Here is an 18579-nt window from a genome sequence, read left to right as displayed (position 1 = left end):
GCTCTCTCGCCACCAGCAACAGTCACAGGCAGTGTGGAAAATATAAGTAAAGCAATGCACACTTCTCCAAAAATGCTTTGCAGCTGCATCTTACAAATTGCATTCAGGAGACCAAGAAGGGACAAGTTAGGGGGGAAAGTGGCAGCATATACAGTGTTCAGGTGTCTTACTTCATGTTGAAACTCAGGTGTAAGATCTCAGGAACACTTCATGATCAGTGATTGGCACACAGAAGGGACTTTATCCTCACTAATCTGCCCAACTTTCAGAACAGCAGAAAATTATTCTACAATGTTTGATGTTTTCCATAGCAGTAAAAAATACTGTTCCGAAACACTGTTGCTGCACTGTCCTGGGCTGTGTTCTCTTCAGAGGTCTCATCATGGAATCTCTTCCTATTCGACTGGCGGCTGTGTTCCGAAACACCGTTGCTGCACTGTCCTGAGCTGTGTTCTCTTCAGAGGTCTCATCATGGAATCTCTTCCTTTTCCTCTGGCGGCTGTGTTCCTTGCTAAATTGAGGTGCAACATTAATTTGCGTAGCAATCAGTGTTGCCTCAGACAGGAGCTCCCATCCATCTCCAAGAGCCTGCATCTCTTCCTTTAAGGCTCTGATATTGGCTGCCTCTGAGTCAAGTGAGATTTTTCCTGACTGGAGAATCATATTCCTGTACTCAATGCATTGCTGTACCTGCAATTATGCCAACTGACATGTCATTCAACACAATGCTGCTCACCTCCTTCTTCAGTTGGGAGTAGGGCTGGTTCAGGGGGATGGGGAGACAGGGCTGCTGAGCCTGAAGATGCATAGGTTGGCCCAGGGGCAGGGACAACTCATTAAGTATGAATAGCTTGGTAAAAGTTTTCCTGCATTGATTAAATGTCGGCTAAAAGAGGAGTGAAATGTAAACACACAAGAATTTTCTGTGAAGATAATATTAAGTAACTAATATTATGGGAGCAAAAGTAGCCTACTTCACTATGGACTAAGCTAACAGGTTAATTTCCACCACACACGGACTCCACCCAACTTCCTTTGTGAAAAATTGGGTGACATACTCTCGCCCTTTCTTTTCTCTCTCCTGTCTTTTAATTTATTTTCGTTTTAGGAAGCCAGATTTTTCTTTAGGAAGCTGAGACATTATGCTCCACCGGCAATTCACTGCTAGCAAGTACCGTCCGCGCCTGGTTTGGGGGTAGGACCGAACCATTTCATGTAAATAATTTAATTTAGAAAAAAATGTACCTTATGTTCTAATAATTTTTTAGGGCCCCTTTCAGTCACAGGCCCTTAGAATCGTCCTAACTTTCCCCACACACGGCGCCCCTGCCTCACATAGCATGCATGTGTGTGTTTCTCAGACCACACAATTTAAAATCTATTTAGCTAGGCATACTAAAATGTCTCCCACGATTAGGGGAATGTATCGATTTGAGTGTAGGCTCTAGCCTGCATTTGGTAAAAATGTTAGTGCCTCACTTCATTGACTAACCATGTGCACATAAATAATTCACCCAAGATAAACATGTGAATAGGCCTACATCCATTTTTCTAAAACCAAGAAGCTAAAAATACAATGCCTGAAGAAAACAGTAACATTCATGAACCATCTGGATAGACCGTAAACAAATGGTGTCGAATTTAGCAGTTGCGAAAGTTCTTCGACCCTGAAGATTGTTGAGAACCGGAAACAGAAACGCACTGTTGTTGGATGAGAGATTTGATTGCGCAAGACAGCGTGAAATCACATGATCACTCACCCAGTTGATCATGTGACCAATCCATTTTTGTAACAACGGCGGAGCAGCAACGTGAAACTACAGATGATCTGATTTATCTCGCTTCAATAACACGGATTAGCTGGCTGCTCTGAACTACAGAGGAGGCGAGCCCAAATAATGAGGTATGTTTGCAAAATGAAGCTGTATGAAAGCCTGGTCATTGGATTATTCAGTGCAGTTCTCTCAATGGTTATTTGACTAGGCTAGCTAATTCCTTCTTTAAAAAAAAATTGAACATACTTTAAAAATACATGCCCAAACTAGCTAAAGCAGACATTTGGACATTTGATAATGCAAAAATGTGTGAGAATGAAATTGTGTTGTAACTAAACTATCAAATGTATCTGCTCTCCACTCGTCCCTGACAGAATGTTGAAGGAGACGCTGTGTGTCCTTCTCCTGTGGGCTTCTCTGGAGGCAACACAGTCAAGGGGCTGCTCGAGTTTCTTCTGCCGGAAATCTCACCGTGTCAGCATGTTCTCCAGAGGAGCCGACCCCGGCAAGCCGCTCTTTCTCACCCCCTACCTGGAAAAGGGCAACGTCGAAGAGGGTAGGTTGGTTTACTTTACTCAGAAACGATATGTTGGTATTTTGTTCATTTGTTCAACTGTTAATACTATCCCTAATGTTGTACATGGCAGTTGTCAAGTTTTCAAAAAATGGACGAGATTGTGTTATGCATCATATGTTATTTGCATCATCAACACAGTTAGGATCTCCATTAGCTGTTGCACATGCAGCAGCTACTCTTCCAGGGGTCCACGCCACAAAACACGACATGACAGTGTGCAGAACAGTTGTTACGACGTTGTGATGTTACAGTATTACACAGAAGTCTGATGGAGACTAATCATAGTGTTCAGATGAAACTAGGTTTGAGACAGTTATTAGAAAGCAATGACCTGTTCTCTCTTTCAGCCCGGAAGCAGAGTCTGGTAGGTCCCCTGCCTGGTGCCAATGTGAAGAGTTATGCCGGCTACCTCACTGTCAACAAGAAATACAACAGCAACCTCTACTTCTGGTTCTTCCCTGCTCTGGTACACTACCATGCGTCCCAAATGGCACCCTGTTCCCTTTGTAGTGCACTACTTTTGACCAGGGCCCCATAGAGAATAGGGTGCCACCCATATCAGCTGCAGTGTCCTCCTCAGTTTCACTCGTGACAAGAATGAATAGCACGTGTTTGTCTAGCAATCACCTTTTATCAGCTCCAATGAAGGACTGTGTGAATCAGGGCAAAGTTTTTTATTTGCATTGTACATTTCAACATGTTTTGGTTTCAGAAAACTTAACAAAATACTTATGGGCTTAGCCACTATAAAGTAAGTACAAAACAAGTCCTTTCTGCTACCTACATTACCAAGGTCCTAGTGATAAAACCGTGTTTACTTCATAACTGTGTGTCAACGACTTAGCCACAAGGTGACAGTGTTGTATTAGAAGGGTTTTGGGTGGAGGCCTCTCACTAAGATAGCTCCACTATCCACTGTTAGATAACTACTAACTTGTGACTGTCTGTCTGTCTCTCTGCAGGAGATGCCTGAGACTGCTCCAGTCCTGCTGTGGCTGCAGGGGGGTCCTGGGGGCACGTCTATGTTTGGGCTGTTTGTAGAACATGGACCCTACGTTGTATTGAAGAACCTAACAGGTACCAACATAGCCACATGTCTCTGGACTGACCCCTGTCTAGTGTATAGTAACGTGTCTCTGGACTGACCCCTGTCTAGTGTATAGTAACGTGTCTCTGGACGGACCCCTGTCTAGTGTATAGTAACGTGTCTCTGGACTGACCCCTGTCTAGTGTATAGTAACGTGTCTCTGTACTGACCCCTGTCTAGTGTATAGTAACGTGTCTCTGGACTGACCCCTGTCTAGTGTATAGTAACGTGTCTCTGGACGGACCCCTGTCTAGTGTATAGTAACGTGTCTCTGGACTGACCCCTGTCTAGTGTATAGTAACGTGTCTCTGTACTGACCCCTGTCTAGTGTATAGTAGCGTGTCTCTGGACTGACCCCTGTCTAGTGTATAGTAACGTGTCTCTGGACTGACCCCTGTCTAGTGTATAGTAACGTGTCTCTGGACTGACCCCTGTCTAGTGTATAGTAACGTGTCTCTGGACTGACCCCTGTCTAGTGTATAGTAACGTGTCTCTGGACTGACCCCTGTCTAGTGTATAGTAACGTGTCTCTGGACTGACCCCTGTCTAGTGTATAGTAACGTGTCTCTGGACTGACCCCTGTCTAGTGTATAGTAACGTGTCTCTGGACTGACCCCTGTCTAGTGTATAGTAGCGTGTCTCTGGACTGACCCCTGTCTAGTGTATAGTAGCGTGTCTCTGGACTGACCCCTGTCTAGTGTATAGTAACGTGTCTCTGGACTGACCCCTGTCTAGTGTATAGTAACGTGTCTCTGGACTGACCCCTGTCTAGTGTATAGTAACGTGTCTCTGGACTGACCCCTGTCTAGTGTATAGTAGCGTGTCTCTGGACTGACCCCTGTCTGTCATTTCTATTTGATCAGAAAGCCACCTGTATGTTCCTACTGTAGTGGCGGGACCTTCATCTCTCTCCGTGTATCTCTGTTCCTACTGTAGTGGTGGGCCCTTCATCTCTCTCCGTGTATCTCTGTTCCTACTGTAGTGGTGGGCCCTTCATCTCTCTCCGTGTATCTCTGTTCCTACTGTAGTGGTGGGCCCTTCATCTCTCTCCGTGTATCTCTGTTCCTACTGTAGTGGTGGGCCCTTCATCTCTCTCCGTGTATCTCTGTTCCTACTGTAGTGGTGGGCCCTTCATCTCTCTCCGTGTATCTCTGTTCCTACTGTAGTGGTGGGCCCTTCATCTCTCTCCGTGTATCTCTGTTCCTACTGTAGTGGTGGGCCCTTCATCTCTCCGTGTATCTCTGTTCCTACTGTAGTGGTGGGCCCTTCATCTCTCTCTGTGTATCTCTGTTCCTAATGTAGTGGTGGGCCCTTCATCTCTCTCCGTGTATCTCTGTTCCTACTGTAGTGGTGGGCCCTTCATCTCTCTCCGTGTATCTCTGTTCCTAATGTAGTGGTGGGCCTGTCATGTATTGTGTTATTTCACCTGTTTACAGTGGGCTACAGAGACTATCCCTGGACATCCAGATACTCTGTTCTGTACATCGACAATCCAGTACGTATGGCTTCTTCTTCCTTCCTGTGAATGTATGAACACAGTTTGTTTGCATCCAAATGGCATCCTATTCCCTTTATAGTGCTCTACTTTTGACCAGGTCCTCTTGTCGAAAGAAGTGTACTAAATAGGGAATAGGGTGCTATTTAGGACATCCTGTATTACATTTACATTTAAGTCATTTAGCAGACGCTCTTATCCAGAGCGACTTACAAATTGACAGGTTTGATTTGGTTTCTATGCTGCTTTAATAGTTTTCTCATCAAAATGTGTGTAATGTTACCTAACAGCATGTACAGTATGTGATTGTAATGTAATGTTACTTAATAGCATGTACAGTATGTGATTGTAATGTAATGTTACTTAACAGCATGTACAGTATGTGATTGTAATGTAATGTTACTTAACAGCATGTACAGTATGTGATTATAATGTAATGTTACTTAACAGCATGTACAGTATGTGATTGTAATGTCAGGTGTGTGTTTTCTTGTCCAGGTAGGAACAGGGTTCAGTTTCACTGATGATGACCGAGGCTTTGCTCAGAACCAAGATGATGTAGGCAGAGATCTGTACAGGTAAGACTGGTCACTGAGGTTCTGGGTGCATTAGGCTGTATTTACAGACAGCTCAATTCTGATCTTTTATTCACCAATTGGTCTTTTGACCAATCAGACCAGCTCTTTTGCCCATAATAATGGGCAGAAGATCAGAATTGAGCTGCCTGTGTAAACGCAGCCTTACACTATGCACAGATTATAATATCATTCCATATTGATGTGGTTCCTGAGATGGAAAACACTTCTCTAAGCATTGTAAAGATCTGATGGTGGCCTTTCTGAGTGGTGCAGCGGTCTAAGGCACTGCAGGGCTTGAGGCCTCACTACAGATCTGGGTTCGATCCCGGGCTGTGTTGCAGCCGGGCCGTGACCGGGAGACCCATGAGGCGATGCACATTTGGCCCAGCGTCGTCCGGGTTAGGGGAGGATTTGGCCGCCTGGGATGTCCTCTTCCCATCGCGCTCAAGCGACTCCTGTGGCGGGCCGAGCGCGCTGACACAGTCAAATCAAAGTTTATTTGTCACGTGCGCCGAATACAACAGGTGTAGACCTTACAGTGAAATGCTTACTTACAGGCTCTAACCAATAGTGCAAAAAAGGTGTTAGGTGAACAATAGGTAGGTAAAGAAATAAAACAACAGTAAAAAGACAGGCTATATACAGTAGTGAGGCTATAAAAGTAGCGAGGCTACATACAGACGCCGGTTAGTCAGGCTGATTGAGGTAGTATGTAGATATGGTTAAAGTGACTATGCATATATGATGAACAGAGAGTAACAGTAGCGTAAAAGAGGGGTTGTCGGGTGGTGGGTGGCAGGACACAATGCAGATAGCCCGGTTAGCCAATGTGCTGGAGCACTGGTTGGTCGGCCCAATTTGAGGTAGTATGTACATGAATGTATAGTTAAAGTGACTATGCATATATGATAAACGGAGAGTAGCAGCAGTGTAAAAAGAGGGTTGGGGGGGTCACACAATGCAAATAGTCCGGGTATGCCATTAGATTACCTGTTCAGGAGTCTTATGGCTTAGGGGTAAAAACTGTTGAGAAGCCTTTTTGTCCTAGACTTGGCACTCCGGTACCGCTCGCCATGCGGTAGTAGAGAGAACAGTCTATGACTGGGGTGGCTGGGGTTTTTGACAATTTTTAGGGCCTTCCTCTGACACCGCCTGGTGTAGAGGTCCTGGATGGCAGGCAGCTTAGCCCCAGTGATGTACTGGGACGTACGCACTACCCTCTGTAGTGCCTTGCGGTCAGAGGCCGAGCAATTGCCGTACCAGGCAGTGATGCAACCAGTCAGGATGCTCTCGATGTTGCAGCTGTAGAACCTTTTGAGGATCTCAGGACCCATGTCAAATCTTTTTAGTTTCCTGAGGGGGAATAGGCTTTGTCGTGCCCTCTTCACGACTGTCTGGTGTGTTTGGACCATTCTAGTTTCTAGTTTGTTGTTGATGTGGACGCCAAGGAACTTGAAGCTCTCAACCTGGTCCACTACAGCCCCGTCAATGAAAATGGGGCGTGCTCTGTCCTCCTTTTCCTGTAGTCCACAATCATCTCCTTAGTCTTGGTTACGTTGAGGGATAGGTTGTTATTCTGGCACCGCCAGGTCTCTGACCTCCTCCCTATAGGCTGTCTCGTCGTTGTCTGTGATCAGGCCTACCACTGTTGTGTCGTCTGCAAACTTAATGATGGTGTTTGAGTCGTGCCTGGCCATGCAGTCGTGGGTGAACAGGGAGTACAGGAGGGGACTGAGCACGCACCCCTGTGGAGCTCCAGTGTTGAGGATCAGCGTGGCAGATGTGTTGCTACCTACACTCACCCCCTGGGGGCGGCCCGTCAGGAAGTCCAGGATCCAGTTGCAGAGGGAGGTGTTTAGTCCCAGGATCCTGAGCTTAGTGATGAGCTTTGAGGGTACTATGGTGTTGAACGCTGAGCTGTAGTCAATGAATAGCATTCTCACATAAGTGTTCCTTTTGTCCAGGTGGGAAAGGGCAGTGTGGAGTGCAATAGAGATTGCATCATCTGTGGATCTGTTTGGGCAGTATGCAAATTGGAGTGGGTCTAGTGTTTCTGGGATAATGGTGTTGATGTGGGCCATTACCAACCTTTCAAAGCACTTCATGGCTACGGACGTGAGTGCTACGGGTCTGTAGTCATTTAGGCAGGTTGCCTTTGTGTTCTTGAGCACAGGGACTATGGTTGTCTGCTTGAAACATGTTGGTATTACAGAATCAATCAGGGACATGTTGAAAATGTCAGTGAAGACACCTGCCAGTTGGTCAGCACATGCCCAGAGCACACGTCCTGGTAATCCGTCTGGCCCCGCAGCCTTGTGTATGTTGACCTGTTTAAAGGTCTTACTCACGTCGGCTACGGAGAGCGTGATCACACAGTCGTCCGGAACAGCTGATGCTCTCATGCGTGCCTCAGTGTTGCTTGCCTCGAAGTGAGCATAGAAGTGATTTAGCTTGTCTGGTAGGCTCGTGTCACTGGGCAGCTCGCGCCTGTGCTTCTCTTTGTAGTCTGTAATAGTTTGCAAGCCCTGCCAAATAAGACGAGTGTCAGAGCCGGTGTAGTATGATTCAATCTTAGCCCTGTATTGACGCTTTGCCTGTTTGATGGTTCGTCGCAGGGCATAGCAGGATTTCTTGTTAGAGTCCCGCTCCTTGAAAGCGGCAGTTGTACGGTGTTTCCTCCGACACATTGGTGCGGCTGGCTTCCGGAGCAGTGTGGCAAGAAGCAGTGTGGCTTGGCAGGGTCGTGTTTCGGAGCACGCATGTCCAATAACCAAGGTCCTAGATGTATATTGAGCAGAGACCATGGTGACATAACCAAGGTCCTAGATGTATATTGAGCAGAGACCATGGTGACATAACCAAGGTCCTAGATGTATATTGAGCAGAGACCATGGTGACATAACCAAGGTCCTAGATGTATATTGACCAGAGACCATGGTGCCATAACCAAGGTCCTAGATGTACATTGAGCAGAGACCATGGTGACATAACCAAGGTCCTAGATGTATATTGACCAGAGACCATGGTGACATAACCAAGGTCCTAGATGTATATTGACCAGAGACCATGGTGCCATAACCAAGGTCCTAGATGTACATTGAGCAGAGACCATGGTGACATAACCAAGGTCCTAGATGTATATGTCACCATGGTCTCTGCTCAATATACATCTAGGACCTTGGTTATGGCACCATGGTCTCTGCTCAATGTACATCTAGGACCTTGGTTATGTCACCATGGTCTCTGGTCAATGTACATCTAGGACCTTGGTTATGGCACCATGGTCTCTGGTCAATGTACATCTAGGACCTTGGTTATGGCACCATGGTCTCTGGTCAATATACATCTAGGACCTTGGTTATGGCACCATGGTCTCTGGTCAATATACATCTAGGACCTTGGTTATGTCACCATGGTCTCTGCTCAATATACATCTAGGACCTTGGTTATGGTCTCTGGTCAATATACATCTAGGACCTTGGTTATGTCACCATGGTCTCTGCTCAATGTACATCTAGGATCTTGGTTATGGCACCATGGTCTCTGCTCAATGTACATCTTGGACCTTGGTTATGGCACCATGGTCTCTGCTCAATATACATCTAGGACCTTGGTTATGTCACCATGGTCTCTGGTCAATGTACATCTAGGACCTTGGTTATGGCACCATGGTCTCTGCTCAATGTACATCTAGGACCTTGGTTATGTCACCATGGTCTCTGGTCAATATACATCTAGGACCTTGGTTATTGCACCATGGTCTCTGGTCAATATACATCTAGGACCTTGGTTATGGCACCATGGTCTCTGGTCAATATACATCTAGGACCTTGGTTATGTCACCATGGTCTCTGCTCAATATACATCTAGGACCTTGGTTATGGTCTCTGGTCAATATACATCTAGGACCTTGGATATGTCACCATGGTCTCTGGTCAATATACATCTAGGATCTTGGTTATGGTCTCTGGTCAATATACATCTAGGACCTTGGATATGTCACCATGGTCTCTGGTCAATATACATCTAGGACCTTGGTTATGTCACCATGGTCTCTGCTCAATATACATCTAGGACCTTGGTTATGGTCTCTGGTCAATGTACATCTAGGACCTTGGTTATGTCACCATGGTCTCTGGTCAATATACATCTAGGATCTTGGTTATGGCACCATGGTCTCTGGTCAATATACATCTAGGACCTTGGTTATGTCACCATGGTCTCTGCTCAATGTACATCTAGGACCTTGGTTATGTCACCATGGTCTCTGCTCAATGTACATCTAGGACCTTGGTTATGTCACCATGGTCTCTGGTCAATGTACATCTAGGACCTTGGTTATTGCACCATGGTCTCTGGTCAATATACATCTAGGACCTTGGTTATGTCACCATGGTCTCTGCTCAATGTACATCTAGGACCTTGGTTATGGCACCATGGTCTCTGGTCAATATACATCTAGGACCTTGGTTATGTCACCATGGTCTCTGCTCAATGTACATCTAGGACCTTGGATATGGCACTATGGTCTCTGCTCAATGTACATCTAGGACCTTGGTTATGGCACCATGGTCTCTGGTCAATGTACATCTAGGACCTTGGATATGGCACCATGGTCTCTGCTCAATGTACATCTAGGATCTTGGTTATGTCACCATGGTCTCTGGTCAATGTACATCTAGGACCTTGGTTATGGCACCATGGTCTCTGGTCAATGTACATCTAGGACCTTGGATATGGCACCATGGTCTCTGCTCAATGTACATCTAGGATCTTGGTTATGTCACCATGGTCTCTGGTCAATGTACATCTAGGATCTTGGTTATGTCACCATGGTCTCTGGTCAATGTACATCTAGGATCTTGGTTATGGCACCATGGTCTCTGCTCAATGTACATCTAGGACCTTGGTTATGTCACCATGGTCTCTGGTCAATGTACTTCTAGGATCTTGGTTATGGCACCATGGTCTCTGGTCAATGTACATCTAGGACCTTGGTTATGTCACCATGGTCTCTGGTCAATATACATCTAGGACCTTGGTTATGTCACCATGGTCTCTGGTCAATATACATCTAGGACCTTGGTTATGTCACCATGGTCTCTGCTCAATGTACATCTAGGATCTTGGTTATGTCACATGGCACCCATTGTTTTTCTCATCTTGTGTCTTTGTCTTCTAGTGCATTGACTCAGTTCTTCCAGATCTTCTCTGAGTATCAGTCCAATGACTTCTATGCTACAGGAGAGGTGAGTTTGGTTCTAGTCTCCACATCTGTGTTACACATAACATTACACAACTTCCCTACATCCTAGTTGGCAAATTCCCCAAATCCTAGCTACAAAGACATCTGCTTTTTATTCCCTTTTATGATGTTGAACAAGGTCTTAAAATTGTTATTTTAGGGTCTCTGCTATAGCAACAAGAATAATCTTTCCACATAAATGCATAATAACATAAAATTGAAATTACTTTCTGCAATCAGAACGCAGACACTAAAATTGATTGGAATTGTCCTCGATGTCCTCAGTCCTATGCAGGAAAGTATGTCCCAGCCATTGGTTACTACATCCATAAGCATAACCCCATTGCTAAGGTGAAGATCAACTTCAAGGGAGTTGCCATTGGAGACGGCCTCTGTGACCCAGAGCTGGTGGGTTGTGTTTTAATACACCGTGATTTCAACTTTACTCAGCATTGTTTGACACTTCTGATTTAATATGAAATATATCAATAATATAATTTAAGATATATTATTATATCTCCGGGATGAAAAAAAAAAATGTTTTTGTTCTTCATTTGCTCTTTCCCTTGGTCTCACCTGTTCTGTCTCTCTCTCTCTCCCTCCCCTTCGCTCTCTCTCCCCTTCTCTCTCTCAGATGCTGGGAGGGTATGGAGACTTCCTGTACCAGACAGGTCTGATCGACATGCTCCAGAAACAGTATGTTGAGCAGCAGACAGCCAGCGGGGTGCAGCTCATCCAGCAGGAGAAATGGGTGGAGGCCTTTGAGGTAAGACACTGACTGCATCTGCTAACACAATAACCTGTGTGTTTTTGTTGTCCACTCTACACATCTGAATGTCTGTCAGTCATTCTTTCAAGGCCTCCAACTTCCTGGTACATTCTTCCACTGTCCTCTTGTCCTGCAGGTATTTGACAGCTTGCTGAATGGTGACATTCTGCCGTACCCCTCGTTCTTCCAGAACGCCACTGGCTGCACCAACTACTTCAATTACTTGCAGTGTCAGGTAGGTACACAGAGCAAGGCTTACACAGACACCTACCTGTTTGAATAAAGGTTCAGTTATATTACCCAGAGAAGGCATGTTTCCTGAATGAAATGTCTTCTTTCAAGGCTTACACACATGCACGTTAAATAATCAAATGTTATGTTATGGTTCTCTATGCTACAGGAGCCTGCAGATCAGGAGTATTTCTCCCAGTTTGTGACGCTGGCAGAGGTGCGGCGCTCCATCCACGTGGGGAACCTGACGTTCCACGACGGCTCAGAGGTGGAGAAACATCTGCTGCAGGACGTCATGAAGAGCATCAAACCCTGGCTCGCCACGCTCATGGACAACTACAGGGTGAGACTAGAGTCCATGCCCATCCAGCACTCAGACATGCTACGGTTCTATTAACAGCACAGATATATAACATATGCCATTTAGCAGACGCTTTTATCCAGAGACACTGACGTGTGCGTACATTTTATGTATGGGTGGCCCAGGGAATCTAACCCACAATACTTGCTCTGCGAGTGGCGCGCTCTACCAACTGAGCCATGGTTTAACTTTGGTTTACAGTATCCGTCACGAGCTACAGTATCCGTCACTAGTGTTAGGGTTTCGTTCCTTACGTCCTTCCTTGTCAATCATTGGTTCATTGGTGAAATTAGCATTATGACAATATCTTTAATTAAATCATTCAAAAACCTTTATTAATGTAATTGCAGACAGAAGTTGACAAACAGGAACAGGAACATAGCACGCATGTTTCTGAGTAAGTTCTGCGATACAAAAGGTCTCAAGTAGTTTTATTAAACCAAAGTCCCGCCTTAGTGATGTCACTGACTACGCCATTACCTTTTTACTCCTGAGACCAAAACCCTGCATCCACAGCTATACAAACATAGAGTTTCAGTGTTTACCTAAAAGCTAGGTAATAAATGTCCCCTCCCCAAAGTTGATTCATTGTGGAATGTCTGAGTAGTCTCTTATCTCCCACACTCCCCTGCAGAGTTCTGTCTCAGTCACACATTGAGTGAGTGAATGAGAAAACAACTGTGGAACAATTCTAAACCTCTATAATAAATATATATATTGTTAATCTGTAATCTAGAACCCTATAAATGTAAGGACGGAGGAGTCTAATAACCCCTCCCTTTCTATTAATATAACATAAGCATAATCAATTATTCTAATACATCAAACATTTGTACAGCCCCAAATCATGACCGCCAGGTGAATCCTGACACTAGCTACGGTGTCAGTCACTAGCTACGGTGTCAGTCACTAGCTACGGTGTCAGTCACTAGCTACGGTGTCAGTCACTAACTCCTCTCCTCAGCTATTGTTTGGACCGCTATACTGTAATCATTGAATAAATGCCTTATCTGTGTTTCTTTCTTCTGTACACACACACCACACACACACAGGTGTTGATTTACAGTGGTCAGCTGGATGTGATTGTGGCGGCCCCCCTGACCGAGAGGTTCCTGCCCACGGTGAACTGGACCGGGGCTGATGAGTTCAACAAAGCCTCTCGCTTCCATTGGAAGATCCAGCCAGAGGACACAGAGGTGGCGGGATATGTACGCCAAGTAGGGGAATTCTACCAGGTGAGTACTGCATGTCTGTGTCCAGGGGCCGGATTCACAAAACCTTCTTAACAAGACATTTCTTCTTAACTGCCATTTTTTCCCTTAACTATAGAATTAAGAAGAAAGTTAAGCAAGGTTGCTATTCCTCTAAAAGGTTAGAGGAAATTCTCTTGCACTATTTCTTATGTTTCTCCTTAAGCAAAAAGTTAAGAAGAAATTAGATTCTTGAAAATAAAGTTCTTGGATGTGTTCTTGAATTCCAAGATAGCTAAACCTTTGTCTTAATCTCAGGACAGTGAGAGAAAAAGCTCAGGAAAGCAATTGAACATGTTTAATTCACTCACAAACTTCATCTGAAAGTTTCAGTATTTATTATTTTAAACCCAAGAACATGTTTTAGAAGAGTCATCTCAGTTGGAAATTTGCTAACATGATTGTCATTGCTAGCCAGATAGCTAGCTAAATCGGTTGCCTAGCAACAAACATTTTAAGAAGACACAGTTGAAGTTGGAAGTTTACATACACCTAGAGTCATTAAAACTAGTTTTTCCACCACTCCACAAATTTCTTGTCAACAAACTATAGTTTTGGCAAGTCGGTTAGGACATCTACTTTGTGCATGACACAAGTAATTTTTCCAACAATTGTTTACAGACAGATTATTTCACTTATAATTCACTGTATCCCCATTCCAGTGGGTCAGAAGTTTACATACACTAAATTTAAACAGCTTGTAAAATTCCACAAAATTATGTCATGGCTTTAGAAGCTTCTGGTAGGCTAATTGACATAATTTGAGTCAATAGGAGGTGTACCTGTGGATGTATTTCAAGGCCTACCTTCAAACTCAGTGCCTCTTTGCTTGACATCATGAGAGAATCAAAAGAAATCAGCCAAGAACTCAGAAAATAAATTGTAGACCTCCACAAGTCTGGTTCATCCTTGGGAGCAATTTCCAAACGCCTGAAGGTACCACATTCATCTGTACAAACAATAGTACGCAAGTATAAACACCATGGGACCACGCAGCCATCATACCGCTCAGGAAGGAGATGCATTCTGTCTCCTAGAGATGAACGTACTTTGGTGCGACAAGTGCAAACCAATCCCAGAACAACAGCAAGGACCTTGTGAAGATGCTGGTAGAAACAAGTACAAAAGTATCTATATCTACAGTAAAGCGAGTCCTATATCGACATAACCTGAAAGGCCGCTCAGCAAGGAAGAAGCCACTGCTCCAAAACCGCCATAAACATGGGGACAAAGATCGTACTTTTTGGAGAAATGTCCTCTGGTCTGATGAAACAAAAATAGAACTGTTTGGCCATAATGACCATTGATATGTTTGGAGGAATAAGGGGAGGCTTACAAGCCGAAGAACACCATCCCAAGCACGGGGGTGGCAGCATCATGTTGTGGGGGTGCTTTGCTGCAGAAGGGACAGGTGCACTTCACAAAATAGATAACGTCATGAGGAGGGAAAATTATGTGGATATATTGAAGCAACATCTCAAGACATCAGTCAGGAAGTTAAAGCTTGGTCGCAAATGGGTCTTCCAAATGGACAATGACCCCAAGCATACTTCCAAAGTTGTGGCAAAATGGCTAAAGGACAACAAAGTCAAGGTATTGGAGTGGCCATCACAAAGCCCTGACCTCAATCCTATAGAAAATTTGTGGGCAGAACTGAAAAATCGTGTGCGAGCAAGGAGGCCTACAAACCTGACTCCGTTACACCAGCTTTGTCAGGAGGAATGGGCCAGAATTCACCGTGGAAAGCTTGTGGAAGGCTTCCTGAAATGTTTGACCCAAGTTAAACAATTTAAAGGCAATGCTACCAAATACTAATTGATTGTATGTAAACTTCTGACCCACTGGGAATGTGATGAAAGAAATAAAAGCTGAAATAAATAATTCTCTCTACTATTATTGTGATATTTCACATTCTTAAAATAAAGTTGTGATCCTATCTGACCTAAGACAGGGAATCTTTACTAGGTTTAAATGTCAGGAATTGTGAAAAACTGAGTTTAAATGCATTTGGCTCAGGTGTATGTAAACTTCCGACTTCAACTGTACATAAGATATTTGAGGAGTTTGAAAGAAAATCATTACATCTTAAGGAATTCTTGAGGAATTGCACTTAAAAAGTAAGAAGTTCATAAGATAATTTGTTTCTTAAGCAGCTTCTTAAGTTATTGCGTAAGAAGTGTTTTGTGAATCTGGGCCCAGGACTTTACTGGGTATTCAGGGCATTTGGCCACCCTTTAAAATGGAAAATGTTAACATGGCATAACTAAACATAATGTGAGTAATTTAGCAGTAGCTCTCGTGCAGAACACCTTAGTCAGTGCATTCAACTAAGTTTAGTAGGAAAAAAACAAGCACGTGACAATTATTGCAAGTAGAGTCTTATTCAATATCGCTGTGCCAGGAAGATCAGATCAACTTTATGGACACCAGGTGGGAACACAGTGCTGCTGATGGGGAAACTGGTTCACATGCTATAAACCTGTCTGTTTGTATCCTTGTCATGCAGGTGATTATACGAGGGGGAGGGCACATACTACCGTACGACCAACCACAGAGGTCCTTTGATATGATTGACAGATTCCTCTCAACACAGGGATTTATTTGAGTGTGCGGGACTGAGCAGGAACACAGTTGATCTGAGTTCCTCCACCTTTGATTCGGAGTGTCTCCAGATTCCCAGTGACTGTTTATTTCAAACACTATTGATTTTAGCACGTTCGTAACCATGGAAAGTAAATTATACATGGTAGAGGTCTATCACCTAGAAAATAATACATGTCATGGATAGAGACGTTTGGACAGCTATGGTGCCTTCATCAGAGTTTTATGACCTCCTAAATCCTACTTTAACCCTCAGATTGTGACTGCACTCTGATGCACTCCCAATGAATTCTCATGTTTGCTATTCTGTGGATCCGTCAAAATGAATATTTTTTTGACTGTGGGGATAATGATTTATGTTGCACATGATCAATATATGATTAAAATGAAGAGATGGCATGCAATGCAATTGTAATAAAAAATAAATGAAACTAACATGGGTCCGTCAAACAAGTTCAATGGACGAACACCAGAGGGCGCTAGTGTTTGAAATACTGTAAATGCCTGGTGGTGTTGTCCCTTGTAAATGCAATAAAGTTACTGAATAGTTTCTCTTATACAACTTTGGTAAAAGTTCCATTGTCCAACTTCAGATAATGACCAAGACCTTTTTATTATATATGTCAGATAATTCAGTCATACTCGACCATCCTGTTTAATCAAAAAAATAACAATTCAACTATGAATAGGCTGCAATATATGCCTGTTTAGGTAATAGTAGGTACTACTCCGAGAACTCAATAACCTCTACAGACAATCATGGCAGACTGTTTTAGAAAGTACTAACCAGTAACAGAGAAACAGGCTGGCATGATCATCTGGTGGTTTTGGCAGTGAGATGACTGTACTCCTTGCTCTGTCACGTACCAAGGCAAACCATCATGCTACTTATCAGCTCATTAAACTTAAATTAAGCAGTCTAGACATCTCCATATTTATTGATGGTTTTAGAACATTTAAACAGAACTATTTAATGAGCAATCAATGGTCAGGGTTTTTGTATTGGAAGACCATGTGGATTATTGGTCACTAAGGAGTTGCTTAGGCCTCAGATCTATCAGGACATGCTTCCCTCGCCACATATTCACACACATCCTATTTACAGGACCATGAACATATGCTCTACTGTATATGTAGATACACTGAGTGGACAAAACATTAAGAACACCTGCTCTTTATCACAGACTGACCAGGTGAATCCAGGTGAAAGCTATGATCCCTTATTGATGTTACTTGTTAAATCCACTTCCATCAGTGTAGATGAAGGGGAGGAGACGGGTTAAAGAAGGATTTTTAAGCCTTGAGCCAACTGAGACAAGGATTGTGTGTGTGGCGTTCAGAGGGTGAATGAGCAAGACAAAACATTGTATGTGCCTTTGAACAGGGTATGGTAGTAGGTGCCAGGCGCACCAGTTTGTGTCAACAACTGCAACTGTTTTTTCACACTCAATAGTTGTTCCTGTGTGTATCAAGAATGGACCACCACCCAAAGGACATCCAGCCAACTTGACACAACTGTGGGAAGCATTGGAGTCAACATGGGCCAGCATCCCTGTGGAACGATTTCGACACCTTGTAGAGTCCATGACCCGACGAATTCAGGCCGTTCTGAGGGGAGGGGGGGTGCAACTCAATATTAGGAAGCTGTTCTTAATGTACTCAGTATATATTCCACAGGAGGTTGGTGGAACCTTAATTGGGGAGAACGGCCTCGTGGTAACGGCTGGAGCGGTATAGGTGGAATGTGTTTGGTGCCATTCCAGACATCATTATGAGCCGTCCTCCCCTCAGCAGCCTCCTCTGGTGTATACTCAGTGTACATTTGAAGGTTACATGGTCTGTCTGTGCTTCAAAAGGTACATCTGAAGACATTTGAGCCAGCTGAGTAATGTTACAGAACAAGTGCTTTATTCTCCTACTGTAATGTAGCCGCAGTGATATGTAACATCTGTACAACTGCTGAACAAAACGCAGACCAGACAATATGCTGTGATGAGAGACACAAACATGTACAAAGTTATGCAGGCAGTTATGAATTCATCAAACCATTAAGTATAATAAACCGTTGACACGTATCGAAGCGCGGAAATGAACCTTGACGAACATACATTGAGAAGGCTGCAAACAAGTGCTACGCAAACATCATTTATGTCCAAAACATCAAAGACTCCTTTCAAAAAGAAAGGTGGTTGCATTACATGTACAGTCAAGATGATAAAAATGAATGACATTCTATACAATATTTATAGTTTTATATTTAAAATGATACATTTATACTTGTATTAATGTGCAGGCATTGTCCTCCACCTCTCTCCCAGAAACCCACACAGACACTCATCCTGAACTCACTAACCTGTCTCTTATGTCTGCCTGTACAGTTAGACAAACCTGTCTTCCTTATGCTTGACCTGTCTGTCCACTGTTAACTAGAAACTCCACACTATTAGCTGTTATTCCAACAAAACATCAAACAACAATTCCAGTTGAATATGTTGAGGTCAATGCCATATATTCCCCATGATGCAACATGTTTTATTTCAGAACAGTTAAATACTCAAGTAGTTGGTGAAAGTAATAAGCCACAACGTTTAGAGATTCAAAAGAAAATAG

The 18579-nt window shown here is 43.8% G+C and overlaps 1 protein-coding gene across 1 annotated transcript; it reads left to right on the top strand.

Annotated features, from left to right (window-relative positions):
• The first annotated feature begins 1748 nt into the window (after nucleotides 1-1748).
• cpvl (carboxypeptidase vitellogenic like) lies at nucleotides 1749-16531 on the top strand. Its single transcript, XM_071396001.1, has 13 exons — nucleotides 1749-1903; nucleotides 2150-2331; nucleotides 2700-2818; nucleotides 3315-3429; nucleotides 4876-4934; nucleotides 5433-5512; nucleotides 10695-10761; nucleotides 11043-11165; nucleotides 11392-11523; nucleotides 11663-11761; nucleotides 11927-12100; nucleotides 13171-13353; nucleotides 15875-16531. Exons 1-13 carry the CDS (start codon nucleotides 1899-1901, stop codon nucleotides 15971-15973), a joined length of 1437 nt encoding a protein of 478 aa, XP_071252102.1. The 5' UTR covers nucleotides 1749-1898; the 3' UTR covers nucleotides 15974-16531.
• The last annotated feature ends 2048 nt before the right edge of the window (nucleotides 16532-18579 follow it).

This window comes from Salvelinus alpinus, chromosome 4, assembly GCF_045679555.1.
Source record: "Salvelinus alpinus chromosome 4, SLU_Salpinus.1, whole genome shotgun sequence".
NCBI lineage: Eukaryota > Metazoa > Chordata > Actinopteri > Salmoniformes > Salmonidae > Salvelinus > Salvelinus alpinus.
This window is presented reverse-complemented; position numbering and strand designations above follow the sequence as displayed.

Coding starts and splice junctions, on each gene's coding strand:
- cpvl (XM_071396001.1), top strand. Junction 2,819..3,314: donor TCTGGTTCTTCCCTGCTCTG/GTACACTACCAT, acceptor GTCTCTCTGCAG/GAGATGCCTGAGACTGCTCC. Junction 11,166..11,391: donor GCCTCTGTGACCCAGAGCTG/GTGGGTTGTGTT, acceptor TCTCTCTCTCAG/ATGCTGGGAGGGTATGGAGA.